Below are 24196 nucleotides of genomic sequence, written 5' to 3'. Positions count from 1 at the left end.
TTAATAAGTAATTAGTACAAAAATCAACATCAACATTTATTTGTTAGAGAAAAGTGGCAACTGGAAAAATGTAAAGTTGGTAACATTGACCGATTTGAAAATGTCGGTTTGCTTGTGTTTTGTTTAAAACTTTTCGCACACGTTTATCTTCCACGTTTATTACAATATTTTAAATACAATAACAACATTTTAATCACTCTACTTCGCACCTGAATCAGTGCTCTATACACAAAATGCCCAGAACTAAGCGGCCTGGGCGAAAACAGGAAAAAGTAGCAGAAGATGATGAGACATTGAAAAAGTTCAACAAATTAGGTATGTGAACAAAATAGTAGCTTCCATCAAAAAGTAAATCAATATTTATATCTAATACTTAGCAGTTTTTGTGTTAAAAATGCGCTATTCAATATTAAAATCGTAAAAGTCTTGAATTTTATAATAATTATAGTCCTTTCCACCTAAGATGATTTCTGTGACACATCGATTATTGACACGTGTAGAGATGTCGGTTTCTGAAATCGTATCAATTGTTTCCGATAATCGATAATATTCTATATGGAAATGAAATCGATTTGAATAAAGTACCAAAATTAGTTTTTTCGGCATTTCGCCAACAATTAACTAAGGAAACTTAGCAAACAACAGCAACAAAAAATCAACAATAACAATTAGTAAAAATAACAGAATACCACGTAAAGTATCAATATAAAAATGCAACTTGTATACAAGGCTGACGTACTCGTACAGACGATTGACTCGATTGACAAACGATCACAAGATGGGCGCCGATTATATGATTTTCCAACTCTATGATTTTTCAACGATCCATTTCATGTACACGAATTGCGTAGGTATTATATTTTTGTGTTATTTTATTTTATTTTTCATTATATTAAACTAAACAATACTGTTTTTGATTTATAAACTTAAGATGTTTCATTTTTATATTTTTGGTAATAATGCCGCCATAAAATAAAAATATTATGCACTAAAATTATTTTGACTTTTTAAACAAAAAATACGTAATTCGGAACACGATGAAGTGTCACAGGAATCATCCTAAATGAAAAGGACTATAGTATAGATGCTGTTGACTGTATGAGTCCCATCCTGCATTAGGGATAAGATGTATATGTTACAGTCAAAACCCTGAACCAGTCAATAACCTTATTGACCGGTAAAATCAGTCAATAAGGATTTTGACCGACGCCCTTACCCAATAACCCTATTGACTAATTTTACCGGTCAATAAGGCTATTGACTGGTTTAGGGTTTTGACTGTATATATAACGCTATTACAGTTGCTGACCAAAAAAACAAAATAGACTCGGAAGCTCAGATGCAAATACGCAATGTTGAGATTGCATTCAAGATACTCCTTGGTTCAATAAGTGCAAATAACTTTCAGAAAACGTTGGGACAGCTGGTAAGTTTTATATTATCCATTCACAATTAAATGCATTGTTATTGAGATACATTATCTGTGTGTCTTCCTGTTTTTATTTAATGGAATAATTTCTTATAATTGAATGTATAACTGCTTCTACTCTTGATGACTTAAATTTAGAAAGAAATTAAATTTTAAAAAGGAGAGTCAAAGTTATCTATAAAAAATATAATCACTAATTGTATCATAACAGCACGCTTCTCTTGAAGTTTTTATTTTTTTTATAAAATAATAAGAACTTGCATGCCTGTCTCAATATATCTTCGTATATATAAAAATGAATCGCAAAATGTGTTGGTAAGCGCATAACTCGAGAACGGCTGAACCGATTTCGACAATTCTTTTTTTATTATATTCCATGAAGTACGAGGATGGTTCTTATGTAGAGAAAATGTAAATATTATGTACCACGGGCGAAGCCGGGGCGGGCCGCTAGTTATAGCAATAAAATTGCACAATCAATATTACAGAAAACAGAGTTGCAACTCAAAGAAGTGCCGTCAACAAGACAGTCCAACACAAGACGCTCCTGCAGATCTGGATCACATGATGATGGTAAGTTTCGGTTTAAAGAACTTTATTTATCTCATAAACAAGAACAATACAATATGATCTTTTACAAATATGAGAAATAACAATTTTGCAGTTAGTATAACACAATCAGCTTCACATAAATAACATAATTTACACTTTGTATTATTATGAACTGCATTTTATAGTTTAGATTTCTTAAATTAAGCACATACCTAATTTACTTTTATTTGCCTCATAAATTAAGTTTTTATTTTTAAACTATGACCGGTGTATAACTGAATTTTGGGCTTCATCTAAGAAATCTTAACTATGAATAGAAGCATAAGGTCATTATGAAACCTTGTTTTCATGTTTCACATATTTCAATAGGCCAGTCAACACATTGTTGCAGCAACATTATAGCAACTCAACATATTGAATTTAATATATAGTGTTTTATGGCATTCAAATGCTTTATAAATATAAAACTTTAAAGAATAGAAAAAATACAATCACAAGGCGGGATTCGAACACGCGGATTTGTTGGAAGACTCTGTTGGAATCTCACCGCATAATCAAAGTTTTTCTATTCTTTAAAATTTAAAACTCAACATGTTGATTTAAATATGTTGCTTAACATATGTTTAACATGACTAAAGGGCTGATTAATGACCACATCATTTGATCATTTTTGCCAATACACATATGCTAAGGGGCATCTTGGTACACTTTTCAGTATCATCTTTCATGAACTCATTACTTTTGTGTTATTTAAATTTACTACTATTATGAAATGTTCTATTACATAAAATTGATAATAATTATTATGAAAATAATGATTAAATTCTGCCACCAGAAGTAACCAGTCAATTAGGAATTGAAAACTTGAAAAATTTATATGTTACACAGATTTATCAGTAATAAGTATCTGGTAAATATGAATATAATACCAGAATTGAAGGCTACATGTAATATCTAGAATATTTTCAGATTCTGCACTATTGAATGTTGATTTGAGGGTTAAATAATTGATGTACAAATTTATTAATCAATAAAATAAAAAAATAATCATTGTAGTTGGATATAGTGAGTAGAATAGATACAATCTGCTTATAGATTTTGGTATAATTAACATATTTTGTATTCATATTGCTCCCTATCTAATATAATATAGTATTTCAGAAGTAGAAGTAGTAGTAGAAATATCTTAATAGTTCGTAATTGCATACATATAAATTCTTCTTCTAGAATCTAGATAAAAGTAAATCTATATATATAAAAACTAGATTTCCGCCCGCGGCTTCGCCCGCGTTTTCAAAGGAAAACCCGCATAGTTCCCGTTCCCGTGGGATTTCCGGGATAAAAACTATCCTATGTGTTAATCCAAGTTACCCTCTATATGTGTGCTAAATTTCATTGTAATCGGTTCAGTAGTTTTTACGTGAAAGAGTAACAAACATCCATACAAACTTTCGCCTTTATAATATTAATAGGATGAAACCCGTTTTCCTTGGTCACGGCATCACGCGTGAACGGGTGGACCGATTTCGATAATTCTTCTTTTATTATATTGCTTGAAGTACGAGGATGGTTCTTATGTAGAGAAAAAGTAAATATGTACCACGGGCGAAGCCGGGGCGGACCGCTAGTGTTTAATAGTGTTGCTATTGAACACCACATCAGCTCACGAAATTGTGACCTTTTAATTATTGTTAATTAGACTGTAGTTTATTATTGCATAAATTATGGAGGATTGGTTTGCACATAATATTTACGTTCATCATCAGTCATAATGAAAATTAATAAAAAACATGATCAATTTATTACTCAAAGATATATTTTGGATAATTTTCTAAACTTAATTAAAAAAATATATATAAAATCATGACTATCTCGCTTCCTATATTCTCCAAGTAATCACATATATAACAGCATCTCATTAATTTCCACTAACGCTCTCTGGGATCAGGGTACCTCACGGAGAACTCGTCTCAGTGCTCTGGGGAGCGCGGTGCTAAGAAAACGTACATGGGTGAGTACTTGCTCTGTGTTGTGTGCTTGCTTGTCTGTTTGTTTGTTTTAGTCGATCAACAGTAATAACTAGATAGTGCTTCAACAAAATTAAAGCAAAATTCTATATACTACATTTATTTTTTTAGAAATCAGAGATAAGTGTTTAAAGTAGTTATAAGTTCAACCTCATTATAAGCATTATACTTAGTAATAACTCAGTATAAGTCATAAATCGAAAATCTAATTCTTATGATCGTTTGACACAAAAAAAACGAGCTTTTTGAAGTGAAACTTCTTTATCGGGGTTGGAAAAAAATTTAGTGTAACATTTTTCCGTTATAGACCGGGAGATACTGACACAAATTTTCGAGTCATTTGTAACAGGATGGCGGTTCTACAGGGGTCTTAGTACGCAATGATAAAAAGAAAAATGATGGTGTGATCGCTGGTATCGGTGGTTTAGTCTCGTGGGCGTTAGCCGAACTCGTCGGAAAAATATCGAAAGTCAAACGATTTGTAACACAAAAATTTTAGTATTTACCGATAGCCTATAAAAAAGAAGTAGGAGGTAGTGTCATGCCATACTTTTCCGGTGTGACTTACAGCCCGCCATACCGACGCGAATATGTTGATTTAAATAAAACAATTATTCAACCATTTGTACCAGGCTAACTTTTGCACAGGTAACCATCGTCGTGCAGCCATTTACGAAAATCGCCATGCCATACTTTTCGGACGATTCCAAATGGTCGCCATACCGCCAAACTTTTTGTAACAGTATTGCATTTGGATTTTTGGAGAGTATTTGATAAAATGTGACCATTATTATATTTGCCATACTTCTAGTAGGGGGAAAAAGTGCTGTCATACTTGAAAAATTAATTTAGTATTAATTTATATAAGTGAAGATTTCCAACACCTAGATCTTTGAAATTTTGTATTTATATTCTTTGATCCTCAAACTTCCAGGAAAAATAAGTGCCATACTGTTACAAATCGTTTGACTTTCGCTATTTTCCGACGAGTTCGACTAACGCCCACGCGACTAAGCCGCCGGTACCAGCGTTCACACCATCATTTTTCTTTTTGTCATTGCGTACTAAGAACCCTGTAGAACCGCCATCCTGTTACAAATGACTCGAAATTTTGTGTCAGTATCTCCCGGTCTATTACGCGCCATCTTTTTCTTACACCACCACGCGTGATTCGATGTATTTCTGTAAAGTTGCATATTATAGTAAATTATTTTTTGAAAAATAAGGTCATAAAGAAGTTTCACTTCTTACGTGTGTAAACTAGTACACGCACACATTTTTTTATTTAGTTGATGCGATCTAGTTGCTACTGTAAATCGAAGAAGAACTTAAATATATAGATGGAATAATCAATTTTTCATTTTAGCTTTGTTTTTGGTCTTAGCTTTGGCTACAGCAAAGTATAATTCGTAATACTTCTTTGTAGACATTGGTTATTCTGTTTATATTTTTCATAACTAACAAAATGAGTAGTTGATTCATCATTCCACCATCAATAATATCATAGTTTGTTTATCATTTCATCATTCCCATGATATTTTATAAACAGCTTTATTGGTATCCTTGCTTTAGTTACGTCAAATCCGCCAACCTATCAGTTTACCATCTAGCAATTGATTTAGTGGTCTATAATAAATAGTTTGCGCATGAAGTATTAACATTTTTACATGCGCATGCTTCCCCCACTACGCAAAAAGTTGTCAAGTTACGTGCCGTCTATACCAACCAATTCATTAAACATTGATTTCTAAACAACCAATTCACCAAAACAATCAATCAACCACTCGATTGATTGATTGGCAACCAATCAATCAATCAACCAACCAGTCAATCACTCCAGCGCCCCCTTCCGCCACCCGCACAACCGGTCGCCGCTCGCGCTCCGCGGACGCATCTGCCCGTTCAGCCATAAAGCCGGCGCCGCGTACTGCCGCGCGCCGCCGCTCCAAGTCGGTGTACAGGACGCCCGCGTACAACAAGAACGCGCTAGTCAACTATCCCGCTATCACACCGAAGGTAGGTAGAAAAAATACAAAATTGGCTACGATTTGGGAAAAATAGAAGGATCGTTTAATGTTAAGTCGGTTAAGAATAGTGAAGTCTCGTGGTTAATCAGTAACTGTATAAATTCCTTATTGCTTAATAAACTATATTTTTCATGTAATAAAACTGTTTGCCAGTTTTTTTTTTTTTTCAAATTTGAGAGTTCAATAACGTTTTTAATCCACGAACCAAACATAATTAAAATTCGTTCAGCTGTTCTTGAATTATAAGAACTTAAACGAGAACTTATTTTGTAATTTCCCTATGTATCAATCTATAATCTGCATTCTGCACTTACAATGCTGAAAACATATTTGTATAAATAAATAATTTATTAACAAATTGTTCACAATACAGGTGACACCACACACGCCGCTGACCGTGCTGCGTCAGCCGCGTCAGGGTGAGATGGTGGTCTCCATGTCGGGATCGCCGGTTATGGTGCCCACTTGTTACACGTAAGTTGTTTATTTAATGTATATTATATTGTTTATGACGCAGGCAGGCAGGATAACTCAGCCGTTTTATGAATAGCCTAGGCCTTTTATTAAATGGCTTTCTACAGTAGAAAATGGTTGCTGCTAATTTGACTTGCGTAAGCTAATATACATAATAATAAAAAACTCCCAACTTAAACATTTATTTATTAAATCGGACTTCTTCTACAAGCACTTTTGAATCGACATAACATTGTTTTACTATTTACCGGAAAGCAACAAATATTTAAATTAAAATTTTCACTAAAATTCCAGAATGAAACCAGACGAGAAAGCCAATTGCAACATCCTGTTGAAAGATGGCACAGTGCTGTCGCTTCAACCACAGCATCTGCGACAGTCTCAAGCCTACATTCCATACTCACTAATGGACAACAATGTGCTGCTACAGCTCAAGACCTTGAAGGAGAACCTCGACAAAGTGGTTAAGCAAGGTGAAAAAGCCATCAAGTGATAATGATTAGTGACAAGTGTTTGTGATTAGTGCACATTCATAATATTATAGTGAACGGTGACGTGATGTGCTACAAGCGACACTGGGTATGTTTAAATGTAGGTATTATGATGGATAAAGCCTCTTATTTGTGGTAAACATTTGTTAATGAATAGTTGATCAATAAGGTTGTAGAAAAAATTGTTTTAAGGATGATTCACGGTACTCTGTGTCGCGACCGGGTAAAACATTATTTCATTATTTTGTATGAAGTGATTCATGCCTGACCGTGACTCGGCCGCGCATGGACGGAGCACGTACCGGGCAAGGCGTTAAAATGTTGATGAATATTGTTCCATTTGCTGCCCTGGTACGGTGTTGCGTGAATTATGCGTTAAGGCCTATTCAAACTACAGCAGTATCCGCTACCACCGTGGGTATTAGAGTCTCTATAATATCATATTTAAGAGATTTAATCGCGTGCAGGTTACCCGCGGCAGATACACAGCGGATACCGCTCTAATCTGAACAGGTCTTTATAGCTGTCGTGAACTTTTCAACAAGCCTTATCAACTCCGCAACATGTTGACTTAACTTTGTTGCTAAATATGTTTACCATGAATATGTTGCTCAGAGTATTTTTATGATGACTTATTAAGCTCAATGCATTTAATTTGAATAAATATTACTTGCTTTATTAAGTTGTGATCGTAATGGATGGAAATGTGTAGTGTATTCTTTTTGTAACGAAGTTCCTTATTGCGCGTTGTGAAAGGGGGCTAGACGGAAAAAGTTCTTACGAAAAGTTGTCACGACCATTTTTGCTAGAGTTGTAAGCCGTGCGGCGTGCGCGTGGTTATCTGTCTGTCTCTCTCTAACTTAACACTTCGTTCCATCTGGATGTCCCTTGACATCGCTCAAGTTTTTGTTAAGTTATAATTATAAAAACACTTCGTTCCATCTGGATGTCCCTTGACATCGCTCAAGTTTTTGTTAAGTTATAATTATAAAAACACTTCGTTCCATCTGGATGTCCCTTGACATCGCTCAAGTTTTTGTTAAGTTATAATTATAAAGAACAATCCAGTTTTTCTCGTTTATCTGATCTATTGTCAATTCGCATGCAACTGACGTAAAGTTTGATCAGTATTTGCACATATATTACGTATTTGAAAATAGCTCATGTAAAATAAGTAACTATTTTATTATTTGACTAGCTTTTTTAATGACAATACCATGGATAATTTCACATATAATACGTATTACTTATAAACTTTGGCTTGATTTGATGCTTTAGCATTGAAACAAAAATACTGACTTTTAGAATTCACTCAAATTACCTAATATACCCTTCATGTATATCAATGAAACATACATTTAACAAATCAGTAGATTAACGGTTGATTTACATGAGACAAGCGAATGCTCATTCTACTACCACTGTCAAAATTTTAGTGTAAACAGGCATAGAGCATTCTTTTGTTGTTCTTAAAATGCTTGCTCGCTCGATGTAAACTGCGCTAGGGCGCGCGAGCAAGAACTTCAAGTCCTAGGATATATGTTGTTGATATTATAATATTATATCAAATCTGAGGTAGAAGCGGCATACGCGTAAAACCACGTTCCGTTTGAAGTCGGCTAATTAGTTTGGTTATGTTGCTAACTCTTTTTGTCTAGTTCTTTTAATGTATATTCTATCTATGTTTAACGCAGAACGGCTTTAACTGATAGTTTATTAGCATATACCGCTTCTATGTCAGTTTGTGTATGTATTCTAAGCTTTAACCCATTGAGCCCCGAACGGCCCGATCGGTCCACGACACAATAGATTTTCTATTGTGTCTGTAATTCCGGAGCCTGAGTTATTAGGCGTTCTTGCGTGTTCGGACGTGCTCGCGACCTTGGGTGGTCTCTTCAAAGTGCTCTTGTGTTTTAGCTCTAGCTCTTTGTTCCTTTGATGTAAATGCTGAATACGAGTTTTCGTTTACACTCAAAAATCCCCAAAGGATGCTATTGTTCTAGCTGTAGTTCGTTTGGTGTAAATCCATCCTGATAGGAAAACAATGCAATATGTTTTTGACGTGACAACGTCTTATAATTCGATAGAGCCGGCTGCACGCACGAAAAAACATGACTCATGCGGCGTTACCTCGCTCTGAGGCGTTCCATGTAAGGCTTGAAGTGCAAGCGAGAGCGCGGAACGAGCGACAAAGAAGCACAATCGGACGTTGTCACGTTCAACTATCGTCAGTAAACCGACTTTACAGACAACCAATTTTTTTCTGTTAAAATACATACAAGATGATGACCCACCCTATGTTTTATTTAATATAACTAGATGTAAAGATATAAAAACTATTACTTCATTTTATATTTGTTAGAGCGTATACGCACTATGCGGGTAGCCGCATTGCGGGTAGCCGTCCGGCTGACCGCAAGCACAATTATGTACGTAATATTCATTTCTATGCGCACTGTGCGGTATGCGGTAGCCGCATCGCAGTGCGCATAGAAATGAATATTACGTACATAATTGTGATTGTGGTCAGCCGGACGGCTACCCGCAATGCGGCTACCCGCATAGTGCGTATACGCTCTTAGGTATGTTATAATATGTGTTTGTGTATTTGTTTGTCAATCATGGTACAAATTATTATTGACTTTATTTTAATTTCTTTGTGTGTGTATACACACTCCATTAAATATTTACAATACTGTAAATATTTAATGGATTGTGTAATTTTAATTATAGTTAATAAATAGTATTGATTCCTAATTACGTTTTTCTTTTAATTATGTGTTCTTTTGTTACTGCTTGCGTGAATTAAAATTTTAATTTTAAATTATACTCTGTCCATTATATTATTTGCTTTTTGACAGCTTCACGCCTATGAAGGATTGTATTGTCTATGTTAAAATGTCATACAAATAATTATCGTTCTTCATGGACAGGTCCCGCCCACTTAGTGATGTCTACACAGAATTATTCAATGATGGGTCGATAGATTATAATAATCGATAGAAATACTCTGTAAAATATATCCGATACAGAAAAACTCTTCTATTATGTTATATAATTTAAACGTAAAGACAACCAAATTGTAAGATAGAAACCAATAAATAATAAAATATTAGTTTAGTTTAGTTTTAACATACAATGCATAGATATGTGGTCTTATTATTACATATCTTATTAGTATGTTTACGTTGTAATTATTATTTACGTACCTGATTCGATTTATGATAATATTTTGAATTTATAATTGAAATGGTATCACAATCGATAATCTTTTGAACATCACTTCTGGTATCACCCGTCGAGCTGTCAAAAAGCAATTCTTATAGTGGACAGACTATAAGTAATAAAATTAAATTTCAGTATCCAAAAAGGAATATAAACATATGATTGTAATTTATCGCGAGACTAAAGTAAAATAGAGACAGAAAAAGGAAGGATAATTTCAAAAATTACGATTATTCGTCATAAAAATTAATGTCCACGGTGCGGCAACGTCGCTTCAACCGCTCTCAGTTCGTCGTGCGGCTGTGTGCGTGCGCAAGATGCATTCTTCAAAAAAAAAAAAAAGACACTCGGGCACTCGGGGACTGCCGCGGTAAAGCTATTGCATGCTATGCCTTCAAGCCACACCCCCGTGCCTGTCGGAGTGGGGAGCGTGAGGTTTTTTCGTTACGGAATTTCTGGATTCGGTCCCCGCGCTCAAGGCCCGCGATAGAAGCTATGCAATAGCTTAAAAACATATATGTATGTATAATTTGAAAGTTATTCATTGAAATATAATATTTTTAAGTTTCCTTCCACATTTTAAATAACTGGAAAAGTATAAAACCATTTTTCGAGGCAATAGGACTTTGTGATCAGTTAGGGATTTAAAAATAAATGAAACAACAATATCGAAAATCAATCACACACATTTTATTGCATAATTCCAAAAATGAGATTCTATCTAGAGATTTCTAAACTGCAAACTAATGGTAGCCATATTTTCCGAGGGTCTGTTCAACTTCCTTTACGTATTTCTCCGACACCTTCTGTTGTCTCATTTCGGCCACCTGAAATAGATTTTTCCCAAATTGAAAAAAGACGTGTGGCACTCGGGGACTGCCGCGGTAAAGCTATTGCATAGCATGCCTTCAAGCCACACCTCCGAGCCCGTCGGAGTGGGGAGCGTGAGGTTTTTTTCGTTGCGGAATTTCTCGATTCGGTCCCCGCGCTCAAGGCCCGCGATAGAAGCTATGCAATAGCTTATAAAATATAATACAAGCTTTGACCAGCTGCTTCGTTTGAAATTGAATAGCAATTTTATTGATGAGACTTTCATCACATAAGGATAGACGCCTAGAGTGATGCTAAATCGCAAAACTAGACAAAAGTTGAAGTTTTCTGTAGAAATAGTTTTACTGGACAGATTAGACTAAAGTTTATGCATAAAATCGGTCTATATGTCAGCAGTATATTTTGTACTTAGGGAAAAGAACACACTCTTCATCTACATTCGTACCTACCAATGAATATTGTGTAGGAACAGCGTTAACGTAATTATTACATACTAGCTGCTCCGCGCGGTTTCACCCCCGTGGCTCCACCCCTGTTGGTCGTAGCGTGATGACATATAGCCTATAACCTTCCTCGATAAATGGGCTATCTAACACCGAAAGAATTTTTCAAAACGGACCAGTAGTTCCCGAGATTAGCGCGTTCAAACAAACAAACAAACTCTTCAGCTTTATAATATTAGTATAGATTTCGTTCTGATTTTGCCTAGTAAAATAATAATTACCTTATGCTTGATGACCTTTCTCTCATACTTGTCCTGCTGTTCTTGCTCCATGCGCAGTGCTACGCCTTCGTTGTGCACTTTCTCGCGAAGATCAGCCCTGTAAATGTATATTATTTAGGTATTTATTTGAAAAATTTACAGTTAATAGTTGATTCAAATTTTGCTTCCAATACCTGTAACTTTTTCTTTCCGAAGCATAATATAGATTACTCAATTTATATATCTTAAATTTTTATTTAAATTTTGGCGTATTAACGGTTATATGGCTTATGAGGGTATAATACAATTACCTGGCACGTTCTTTGTCATTTATTTGTTTCATAATCTCTTGTCTGTGTTGTTCAATTCGAGCTTTGCGTTTGTCCTCCAACTGAAAAATAACTCCTTTAGTAAAATTTATTAAAGTCGTCGAAAGAATTGTTTTTGCATATCGAACAATGAACTTTTTTTTAAAGCCAACACAAATTTAAAATATTTTCTAAATTCGCGCCAATAACTTCTGAAATTAGCGCGTTCGACCAAACCAACCAACTACTTATATCTATCCCATAGAAATCTAAATAACAAGATACATAGAAGTGCTATAATGTCATAATTCGTATGAAATCCGCTGTCGCCAAAATCAACACATTCAAACCGAAAGCTAAACAGTACACACAAGTAAACTATGCCTTTTATTGGACAGCTTGATTTTAGTGAAAACTAACTTATCTATTAAATTAAGCTTTTGAATATGTATCCTAACGCACGAATTTACGGTTTATTTTAGAATAACATCCCTAAGTATATGAGACTTTTTGCTCCAATACGAACAAACGTGATAATAAGAATGGTCGACTGTGTCATTCATTGTTATTTCGATTACTATGGTGACACTCGTAATACTTGTAAGTATTCTATAATTTTAAGGAAAAACGGCATTATTTCTAAAAAAAAATATTTTCCGATGAAATATTATTCCTTTATAAGTATAATTACAACTTGTGGAAGAATTTCCGCAATGGGAATTGCTGAAACACACCATGTATACACTCATAGGTCTCCAGAGCAACTGAACAGTGATGAATGCACTGGTGATGTGCAAATCACCTGAGTGGCGACAAGGTCACGCACGCTTACGACTTCTAGTGTCTTGTTATTTAGATTTCTATGATCTATCCTTATCATACAAAGCGAAACAGCCATACCTCTTTCTCTTTCCTAATGAATTCTTCATTTTGGCGCGCGGCATTGTTGAAGCTCTGCTCATCTTTTGCTATTTCGCGGGCGATCAGACGATGGATGTCCGAAATCTACATAAAAAAAATGTGATTATAGTTATTGTTAAAAAAAAGCTGAAAGATTAGCTGTTCAAAATAGTTGCATGATGTTTTTCTTTTTCCGTATAATTTTATAGAAAACAGTGGTGCAAGATAGAATTTTTTAATCATTGCAAAAAGGTAAAATGGAATTTAACGGTAAGTACATCATGCATATTTCTTTTTTATTTGTACTAAAACTTACACAGAGTGTAAATAGTTTGATTCCTTCTTAGGCAATCCAATTTGAGCACGTTTAGCTGGTAAACTATTTTTTGACGTGACAACGTCTTATAATTCGATAGCGCCGGCTGCACGCACGAAAAAACATGACTCATGCGTCGTTACCTCGCTCTGAGGCGTTCCATGTAAGGCTTGAAGTGCAAGCGAGAGCGCGGAACGAGCGACAAAGAAGCAGAAACGGACGTTGTCACGTTCAACTATCGTCAGTAAACCGACTTTACAGACAACCAATTTTTTTTTCATATCACGAAATCTAACCACATATTATGTTATCATGTAACGGGACATTAACAGACCTGTTGAATCCTGCCCTCATGCAATCTTCTCATCTCTCGATTCCTCTTAATAGCAGCATCTCTCTCCTTGCGGCGGCACTCTCTCTCCACGTCCTCTTGTATCTTAAGATTTCGGATCCGTTCCAATTCCTCTTTTAACTCTTGTTCTGCCTGTTAAATAGAACATTTGTCTGATGCAGGTACTAGGTACATTACTTTTGGGTACTAGGTACATTTAGGTACTGGCCACTAGGTATTAGGTAGGTACTAGGTACATTACTTACCTAGTTGATAGATAATTAATTCTTTGTGTGCGATAAATTTAAAGATATATGCCACAGAAAATTGAAGAGAGAATTTAATCTTGAGTGTCCCAAATTTGGACAGGATTGTAGTGCTGCGGATGTTATTTCATTAAATATTCGAATATAAGCGGAATAATACGGAAAATCAGCACTGGAATTATGTTTTCGCATTCGTATAATTAGTCCTCTATTAGACATACCTTATACGTAAAACATTTATTCCTTTTTCTGTTACTTAATAAGAACTTTTAAAAAAACACTATTAGTTTCAATGTCCTCATAAATCCTTACCTTTTGTGCCTTAGCGATATGGTCGATACCCTTTTGTTTAGCTGCCTTAATAGCTTCCTGTTCAGCTTTATTACGGGCTTCGCGTTCCTGCTTCTGTTTCAGGAAATTGGCAATACGGAGATCCATTATTCGCTCCTCTTCGTTTTGCACTTGCTTGTAGTAGAGAAGCTCAGCGTTACCTAAAATACAGTAAGTACTAAATAACAGTACTAGGACGTTATTTCTTTATAATTTTGGTTTATTATATTATGATACACGGTAAGTACCTTCTCCATTACAACTCTATAACTACTTTTAATAAGACGTTGTTCCAAATTAATTGCAGGTATTGATATACGGTAAGTTTTTAGACCTATTTCTCTGTTCCAATAACTTCGGATGCGGTTAAAAGTATCTTACTAAATCATTATTTTAAAATATTAGGCATGGTAAGCACAAAGATTTTTTACCTATTCTGGTACTGTTTTGCACGGTTTCTATACATAGGCATATTTTCGTGTGAAATCTTACCCTGGTCCAATATTTCCTTAAGCTTAGCCTGTCTCCCGTGCTTCTCTTTCAGTTTTTGCGCTTCGTCGATTTGCATAGCGATGTTCGCTTGATTTACTCGTATACTTTCTTCTTCTATACGCTCTGCTTCCATAATCTGAACCAAACTTGTCAATATGTTTACATGAATTTAAGGTGCGGTTAGTGATTATAATTTACCTTTTTGTAGATTTTAAAGAACGTGGTTAAAACAGTAAGTACAAATAGAAATCTACTGAATGTTAATTTAATATATCATATTTACACGCTTTAACGCTTCACGCTTCACGCTTTAGTATCAAGGGGTTGATTTGTGAACACTCGAAAAAGATCGGATTTAGAAAACTGACGTCCACAGTTCCATCGATCGATCCGATCCATTTAAATATTAGATCAATTCAACAAGTGCATAAATCATCTGTCCAATATGAATTTAGCGCACGATTCAAGAGCTAGATTATTTCAAACACCTTAGCGGTCTCATGAGCTTTGATCTGCTCCTTCAGCGCCGCCAAGTTCTGCAGACGCAACTGGTGTCTCCTTTCCTCTTCTTCTTCAGCTCGACGCACAGCTGCTTGGCGATTCTCTTCCATTATTGCGTCTAGTCTAAAATTGATTTGAAGGTTGGGTTTTGGAAATAGATATTTTTATTGGATTCGAGACTTATGTGCTGAGGTGCTATATTTTAGGAAAACTTAATATCAATTTATATAATGAAAACACTAATTGCAATATTGATTCCAAAACTGCTGCTGCGTGTAAACCAATAACATAATAATATCTGAGGAGCTTGCTGAGGAGCAACTACTCTCGATATCTGTTTCGTAAATATTTTGTACCTTGCACAAGTTAGAATAGTACATTAAATTTAAACGTAACGTATTTTAGAAGTAAACGAACTTCCCTCTACCTTCGTTCTTCCTCCTCCAACTCTTTCTTAATGAGCTCCCGTTCAGAGATCTGCGCGTCTCGTATCGCGTGACATTTGGAGGCTAGGATGATGCGGTTGCATAGTCGCGGCCCCTGCATGTTGTCAGCTCGGAGAACTGACATGAATTATTATAAAATAAAAATATGAATATTAGCAGGATACTGGATCAAGTAGGTACAAAGCGCTCGATCTATTTAGGATGGGATGCATATTATTAGTCCAACATTTTAGCGAAAGCATTTACGCCTGTAGAAACTGCTGCTATTTTATAATCTATAGAAACTGCAGAACCACCAAACCTAGATTTTTGTGATATCCTGCTATCATATTGACTATGTGCGAAAGTTTGTAAGAAGTTATAGATGATGTTACTCTTTCACGCAAACGAATTTTGATGATCAAGTATAATGACCAAAATAACTAATAGGTAGGTACTTTGTTTGTGTCCGTGGGTGAAATTGCACGGCAAGTCACGCAATAATATAATCTATAACTACTAATATTATAAAGCTGAAGAGTTTGTTTGTTTGTTTGTTTGAACGCGCTAATCTCAGGAACTACTAGTCCGATTTGAAAAAATATTTCGGTGTTAGATAGCCCATTTATCGAGGAAGGTTATAGGCGATATATCATCACGCTAAGACCAACAGGAGCGGAGCAATGCGAGTGAAACCGCGGGGAACAGCTAGTATAACATAAAACGTTAATATTAGACACACTACACAATATAGTAGGGATCGAACCCACATCGCATATAGTAATAATAAATTCCCTACTCTCAGCTCGAGACAGTGTATGCGCAGCTTGGTCTGGTCCCTCCAGTTCTGCCGCGTCCGCGCTGCCGCTGGACGCTTCAGCACCAGGTTGAGGCTGCAGCTGCTCTTTGAGGAGCCTCTTGCGTTCCTCCGACTCTTTGGCGGCCTTCTGTATGGCCTGCTCTTGCGCGTGCATAGCTGCTAGTTGCTCTTCTTGTGTCACTTTCTGTGTTGAGAGCATTGATAGACATTTTATACATCGATGGTAGGATTTTGTAATAAATTAATTGGAACGATTTGTAAGAGCTGTGTGAGGTGGCGATCGTTAAAAAATAATTTCTCTTCTTTATCTAGACGACGTTGCTTCAGTGCTTCTGGTTCTCCTAAAGCTATTAGTGAATTATGACATAGCAAAAATTTTGTTATTGTACTTTAAAATAAATATTTAAAACGCATAAAACATGACTGACTGTTATAAGCTAATTATCTGAATATTATTTCATTTAAACCTCTCGTCGTTTAAACTACGTTTACCTTAGCCTGCCTCTTTAATCTTTCGTATTCATTCTTATGCATCACGGCTGGGTAGAAGTTGGGTTCCGTCTTTGGTACCAGGAGGGTTCTCCAGCCACCGATCTGCGGTACGAGCGTAAATTCGTGTTTCGGCAGCTCGCATTTGTGTATAGGACGTTTTGATAATGGGAACTTTAGACGACATTCTGATGGTCTGGAATGATTAATTATTTTGTGCGTTCATGACAATATTTTTTAATAAATAAATATTTCAGGACAATTTTCACACATGGCACGATCTGATCCCATACTAAGCTTTCGCTTGTGTTATGGAAACCAGATGGCTGATAAACATACATTCTTCATACATTTATATTTTTAAATAAATACTTATATAGATAATATTTTTTGAAGTGAAACTTCTTAGTTGCGTTAAGAGAGAGAGTAGTTTAAGAAAGTAGAGAGTAGAAATTCAAGACCGCGTCATGGCATGGCTCTACCGCTTCAGCAATTTTGTTTACGTTTTTTGTTAGGGCACGAGGAAGGTTCTTCCAGAAATAAAATTCTAAAAGGCAATATAATAGAAGCAGCTAGTAGAAAATAATATTTTTCAAAACCCATCCGACGATTCAGTAAATATGTTTTTACCTGTGTAATTGATAACATCCCGGTTCACTCCCTTTCCTTATCGAATGGTATTTAATTCCTGCATGAGGATTTGGTGCGGGAGGTACTTTCGGCATGTTAATATAACGAAATAATAATATAAATGATAAATTTATAAAAACACCCTTAGACCACAATGACTGTTGCTTGGAAACAGTTTGATTGTTATTTATTTGAAATCATAAATTAATATGGAGTGAAAATTATAGTCGCAACTAGGAAATATAATTTTTTAACGGAACTGTAAAATTGTATTATTTCAAAGCCTGAACTAATAACATTTTTAATAAATATTTATTTTTTTTAAAATGTAGCATGAAACTCCTAACCCTTAATCAGAATTTCTGAACGACACGTAATTGTCAAATCCGCTGTCAGGTGTCAATTGTCAATACCATCTGACGATCAAAAAAGAACTAAATTCAAAATTGATAAAGTTGTAGGCGTGAGTTGACCACAGTTTTCTATTTATTAAATTTATAAATAGTAATATTTGGTTACATAAAAAATATTTATGCATTTAAATAAAACTCGTTATGTGAGGGAACAGTTTGATAATAACGTAAATTAATTTATTATTTCATCATTCCCATTGTTTACATAAGTAAGAGGTTATTTATTTTAACATTATAAAAGTAACATAAGAAGAAAAATAACTTTAAAATGGAAGAAAGAGCTACCGTTTTAGAAAGTCTGAGTTCTAAGCCACCCTTGAGATCTTATTTAGCACCATTGTTTGTGAGTATTGTACACTTTTTGTCAATAAATTTATTTATTTTACCTAGAAAAATATAGCTCTTATAAATCAAAATAATATATATCATTTTTACCTAGTATTTTATGTTACATTTACATTTACAAAATTATTACTATACCTATTAACAATGTAATTAAACTGTTTAATTATATTTTTCATACATATCTACATGTAATAATGTTCTATTTTAAGTAGTGATTTTTTCAATCCTTTGTTAAAACTTATTTGTCCGTAGTTACGTATTACACAATAATATAAAAATGTCACTCATGAAATATTAATAGACGGACTATGGAAAATATTTGAAATAGTTGCATAACATTTAATTCAAAGAATAAGTTCAAACCAAAGACTTAAAAATCGCGCCAAATTAAAATTTTAAACGGAGACCATTGAGATAATATTACTACGTATGGAGGAGACACCACGAACAAAATCTGTGCGCCATTTTTTTGCTCTAACTAAGTTTTAAAAATTATTATTTATTTAGGTACTTAACAATGAAAGTTATTCCTTTGCACTTTTCCGTATTATTTGTATTATTTGTGCAATATCGTAACACACACGAAGGCATGTTTGATGCGTTTCACTTTAAAACCATTAAAAAATACCGCTCAACATACGTCACATGACGTATGTTGAGTGGAACATAAGTGATGTAGGCGGTGTCGTCTCCTATTAATATTATCTCAATGACGGAGACCAATTATATTGTCATATAACTGGTCTCCGTTTAAAATTATGCGACAACAATAATGTGACAACATTATGTACAAAGTTGATGATTTTTGGTATCTTTGAATCTAGCCAAAGAAGTTTCACTTCAGACACGTGTGCTCGGCACACACTCTCTTTCTCATTGGGAATAAAGTAAACATGTATAAAAAAGTATTTAATATTATAAAATGATTAACTAGGCAGGTGCAATAGCAGGATTGTCAGTAGATGTAGCGCTCTATCCGCTGGACACATTGAAAACAAGGTTGCAGAGCCAGCAAGGATTTTATAAAGCTGGCGGCTTTAAGGGTGTTTATAGAGGTTCGTAATGTTGTAAAAATTGGGTATAGATTATAATCTATTCATCAAAATCCACGGAGAATAAAACGATAACTGCGAAAATGTTACTGCTAAGGAAAAAAACTCATAAGTGACTCGAACTTGCCAAGCAATAGATGTAGAGAGATTAGCCATTGAGGTATTATTACTATGTATAGAGAGGACACCACGAACAAAATATGTGTGACAATCGCCACGGTTCGGGGCGCGCCTGGGGCGGCTAGTTAGTCATAGATATAAGCGATGTTTGAGACGCTTGGCTCTAACTCGTGTTACAAATAGTGCAATAGCGATGCCCTCTCTAGTACGTAGTACATAGTAACTCAATGGTGGTGGCTAATTTATTAACCTTTTGTTATGTTTCAAAATAGTTTTAATAACGTTTTCCAAAATAAAGGTAATTAAAATTTAAAAAGGTAGCACTTATCATTTTATTCTCGTTAATATTGGACATATGCATTATTGGGTACAGCTAGTTCATAAATAAATTAGAAATTCAATTTTTTTTTCAATTTCTCATTCATAAAACATTACATTGTTATAAAACTGTTTATGTGTATTTTTTAGGTTTATTAACAGTGGCAACAAGTTCGATGCCATCAACAGCTTTATTCTTTGTCTCGTATGAAGCCACCAAGACGCTGGCTACACCGTTGGTCACTCCGCAGTACTTACCTTTTGTGCATATGTTATCGGCAAGTGTAGGGGAAGTGGTTAGTATGAAGTAAATCCTACTAATGTTATAAATGCGAAAGTGTGTGAGGTTGGATGTGTGTGTGTATGTTTGTTACTCTTTCACGTAAATACTGCTGAACCGATTACAATTATATTTAGCACACATATAGAGGGTAACTGGGATTAACACATAGGATAGGTTTTATCCCGGAAATCCCACGGGAACGGGAACTATGCGGGTTTTTCTTTGAAAACGCGGGCGAAGCCGCGTGGGGAAAGCTAGTAAATAAATAAAACACTATATTAATGTAAAGTTTCATCCAAATCGTCCAGTAGATTGTCTATTTATTTTTAACAAGTTTAGTAATAGTTTTAGTATTAGTACTTCTATAGTATTGAAGGATTATTATAACTCGCTAACTCTAACTTTTTAACTAATAACTCGCTGCTGATTTTGGCTGCTTGAATGTAAAGTTATTGACTCACAATAAAAAATGAGACTCACAAACACGCTCAAAAATTACCTGATGCAAAACTATGCCTAAGCGTATATTAGGCAGAGTTTATAATGAGCAATCCAAATTAAGGCGTTAATATTTAAGTATGTTTGTAAGCTTAAAACTTACAAAGTCAGTCTAGTTATTTATAATATGTTCAATTTGTAATGCTTTTTTAAGAAAAATAAATAGTTTGTGAAATTCCACCCAGTCGTGTTTTTAGCTAAATCCTTATTCACAAACGATCTTTCCTCATTATATTATTTCTCATGTAATAAAAGTAATAAAATCTAATTATTTTTTATTGTTATAGCTTGCCTGCGTAATAAGGGTACCCACAGAGGTGGCGAAACAAAGAAAACAAACATACGTTGGGACTGAGAAGAAAAGCAGTATTGGGATTATACTACAGGTAATTCATTATAATACAATTATTTATGCAAACATTAATTTATGTATTTATCTGTGAACGCCTGAAATGATTTTAATTAATAAAAAATTTAGACTAAGACAAAAATATCGCTACGAAACAGAACCTCTGATTAGGAAAATCGGTTAAAAATGATGTATGGTCCAAAATGTTAAGTTTGTAAATTCTATTCCTCCGACTATGCGTCAGTCAATCAGTCAGTCAGTCAGTCATTATATTTTTGAAGTGAAACTTCTTTAGGCGCGTTGAGAGTAAAATTACAAGGTGGCGTCATGGCAATACCGTCACGTCATGGAGTATGGCGATTTTGAAGTTTCACTTCTGACACGAGTGCTCGGCACACACGCTTTTTTATTTTATATTATTTATATATTAAGAATATATTTTCCAGGCATTCCGCACAGATGGCGTTCGCAACGGTGTATACAGGGGGTTCTTTTCGACCGTAATCAGAGATTTACCGTTTAGTTTTATAGAGTTACCCCTTTGGGAATGGATGAAAAGCGTTGTTAGAGAAAGGAATGACGGACAGATAAACAGTTTTCAAGTGAGTATATTTTTTATAATTTTAGTAGTTTAGGAATAATTGGAACAGTTTTTTAAACTATAGAAAATATTAATTAACTTTAAGTAAATTAATAACTTTGAATGCCAAAACTATATGACAATAATAATCAATAAAAGAAAAATATATTAAGATAATTTTATTTTGAAAAAATCAATCACGATTCGAACCCGCGTCTTTTCGCGTTAGCGAGGCAACGCCTAACCAATAAAAAATTATCTTTTTTTTCTTCATTAAATTTCTCATTAGGCGAAAGATGCGGTTTCGGATCCCGACTCGTGATCGAATTTTTCTTATCTTTAAAAATGTCTCATTTAAAAAGCAATCAATAATCGAAAATTTAGATACATATTATGTTTGTCACTTCATATTATATGACTGTAATTTACTAATTTTAGATACATCCTTCACTCTTTATATTTTGTTTTTTACTTTTATATGTCTGTCATTTTATCATTCAGTCAGGTTTGTCAGTTAAATATGTCTGTCATTTTAAAAATGTATACAATTTAAAAACAATCTGTCAATTTAAATATGTCTGTCTTGTTTGCAGAGCGCCCTCTGTGGAGCATTAGCGGGAGGTTTCGCGGCGGCCGCAACAACACCTTTAGACTTGGCCAAAACGCGCATAATGTTATCCGAAGATTACGCGGAAACGAGGAAATTACGCGTAAAACCAGTTTTAAGCGAAATTTACGCGGTTTCGGGGTTACGCGGGTTGTTCGCGGGTATTACGCCAAGGTGTACGGCGATCATGATTGGTGGTTTTGTATTTTTCGGTGTTTATGATAAGTCCAAATCGTTTTTTGAAAACAAATATAGATAACAGTATTAATTGAGGCTTTTGTAGGTTTTTGAAAATGTAAAAATTGTAGTGATTATTTTTCCGACCCAAATGTCGACCAATAGAATTGCACCATTCGACGTCACGTGGTACAACCTACATGGTATTATACTAATAATTTTTTGAAAATTTTCTCTGGTCGTTGACGTCAAACTGACAGGTTGAATTCAATTGTGAAATTATTGGCCGACATTTGGGACGGAAAAATAATCTCCCGAATACCACACGAGCTTCAAAATTATCTGGCATTTCCCTCAAGGTTCCCTGCAAACAAATAAAGTCGTCAAGTTTTTCAGGAAAATTCACTCGCGCTTCGCGCTCGTGATTTTTTAACCTTGACTAAAAACTTGACTCCTTCATTTGTTTGCAACGAACCTATCGGAAAATACCCGATAATTTTGAAGCTCTTGTGGTATAATTATAAGTGATAATTTGTAATTACCATAAATTGTTGATAAAAATAGTTAAATGTATTTTCCTATGTTTTAAATTAAAATGTTATCAAACTTTGACAATGAAGACTTTTAGCAGAATATCAGAGAAATTTTAAAGCATTTGTAATTATTAATATAGTAAACTACGATAGATTGTATTCTGATTTGTTAACTATATATGTTAATAGTTAGTAATAAATTGTAAATAATTTATGGAATTGTTGTATTTATAAAGAATAAAAGATTGTTACTAAGCTGTTTTTTTTATTTTTACTAATATCAACATACCGCAGTTAGGAAATAAAGTAAATACCAAAAAAAAAGACGGGTTGCACTCCGGGAGTGCCGGCAGAAGTGAAAACTTGATTATTAACGTTCAGCATGTTTGATATTTTGGAATGGTATCCGTCTTACGCATGGAATATAAGGGCTAAAAAAAAAAAAACATCCGTCTTACGCTTTTTCGATCAGGCCACGTGCCCTGACGCGAGTTTAAGATTTTATACCCAACGCCGCTAAAGAAGTTTTCACTTCAATAAAATATATTAGCGTACCTCGCCACACATAGTATGGCGTCATCTAGTGTTTACTCATATTTTATAGAATCAAAGGTTTTTTATGTACATATTGACATTTTGCACTGCTTAGCTATGTAAACTATAGGTAAGTGTGGCGAATTTCAATTTCCTCCGTCCTCGCAATTTTCCTTAAATTAAAAAGGATACAAAGTTTTTCTTTATGTTATGTACAAGCAAGTAGTACCTACACGCACAATCGTTGAATTTAATGTATAAACATTGAAATAAGGTCATAGAAACAACGATATAATATAGGTAATAGGCGTAGATGCGTTACATGCGCTCACGAAGTGGCACCATAAATTCGGGTCAAATGACCCTATAAAGCTATAAAAAGCATAAAAAGGGGAAAATCACCTGGCTATGACGGTCTCAGCATAGAGCATATAATTTGGGGAAGTGAGAAGTTGGTCGAACATTTGTGCAACCTATACAACAAGTGCTTAAAATATTCTTATTTGCCTAAAAATTTGATAAGAACAATAGTTGTGCCTATTGCTAAAAATAAAAGCGGTAACCTAGGCAATTCGTCGAACTATAAGCCTATATCTTTGGGAACTATATTAAGTAAAGTGTTGGAGCGTCTTATTCATCCTGAAATACAGAGATCATTAAATATTAATGATGCACAGTTTGGTTTTCGTCCTGGACTATCAACGGACGCAGCTATTTTGAGCCTAAAGAGTACCATAAATTACTATAAACAACGCAAAACATCCGTGTATGCTTGCTTTTTAGATCTAAGTAAAGCTTTTGATCTGGTAAATTATGGTAT

At 34.6% G+C, this 24196-nt stretch overlaps 3 protein-coding genes across 5 annotated transcripts; 2 read left to right on the top strand and 1 right to left on the bottom strand.

Moving 5' to 3' along the window:
* Positions 1-111: 111 nt before the first annotated feature.
* On the top strand, positions 112-7002 carry LOC149897775 (uncharacterized). Of its 2 annotated transcripts, XM_090116023.1 has the most exons (7): positions 113-315; positions 1302-1426; positions 1918-2002; positions 3930-3992; positions 5849-6024; positions 6409-6509; positions 6804-7002. In XM_090116023.1, the coding sequence occupies exons 1-7, from the start codon at positions 234-236 to the stop codon at positions 7000-7002; spliced, it is 831 nt and encodes a 276-aa protein (XP_089972149.1). In that variant the 5' UTR covers positions 113-233. The 2 variants fall into 2 exon arrangements, with proteins under 2 accessions (XP_089972150.1, XP_089972149.1); XM_090116024.1 differs by lacking the exon at positions 3930-3992 and having other exon boundaries at positions 112-315.
* LOC149897773 (mitochondrial S-adenosylmethionine carrier protein-like) lies at positions 6984-23091 on the top strand. Of its 2 annotated transcripts, none has more exons than XM_090116022.1 (6): positions 6984-7100; positions 19260-19380; positions 19966-20111; positions 20884-20982; positions 21392-21547; positions 22119-23091. In XM_090116022.1, exons 1-6 carry the CDS (start codon positions 7068-7070, stop codon positions 22389-22391), a joined length of 828 nt encoding a protein of 275 aa, XP_089972148.1. In that variant the 5' UTR covers positions 6984-7067; the 3' UTR covers positions 22392-23091. The 2 variants fall into 2 exon arrangements, with proteins under 2 accessions (XP_089972148.1, XP_089972147.1); XM_090116021.1 differs by lacking the exon at positions 6984-7100 and adding an exon at positions 18064-18323.
* Positions 10894-17662, bottom strand: LOC149897774 (cilia- and flagella-associated protein 45-like). Its single transcript, XM_090116401.1, has 12 exons — positions 17568-17662; positions 16941-17133; positions 16428-16632; positions 15631-15766; positions 15191-15326; positions 14703-14838; positions 14193-14371; positions 13618-13767; positions 12968-13072; positions 12071-12150; positions 11781-11877; positions 10894-11052 (listed from the first exon to the last, which is right to left on the bottom strand). Exons 1-12 carry the CDS (start codon positions 17660-17662, stop codon positions 10969-10971), a joined length of 1596 nt encoding a protein of 531 aa, XP_089972527.1. The 3' UTR covers positions 10894-10968.
* Positions 23092-24196: the final 1105 nt, after the last annotated feature.

The sequence above is a fragment of the Colias eurytheme genome, chromosome 25, assembly GCF_061535395.1.
Source record: "Colias eurytheme isolate Ceu_HAF_F1 chromosome 25, ilColEury1 Martin Lab GWU primary, whole genome shotgun sequence".
Taxonomy (NCBI): Eukaryota; Metazoa; Arthropoda; class Insecta; order Lepidoptera; family Pieridae; genus Colias; species Colias eurytheme.
Note: the sequence above shows the minus strand (reverse complement) of the source record. Positions and strands in the feature narration are given on the sequence as shown.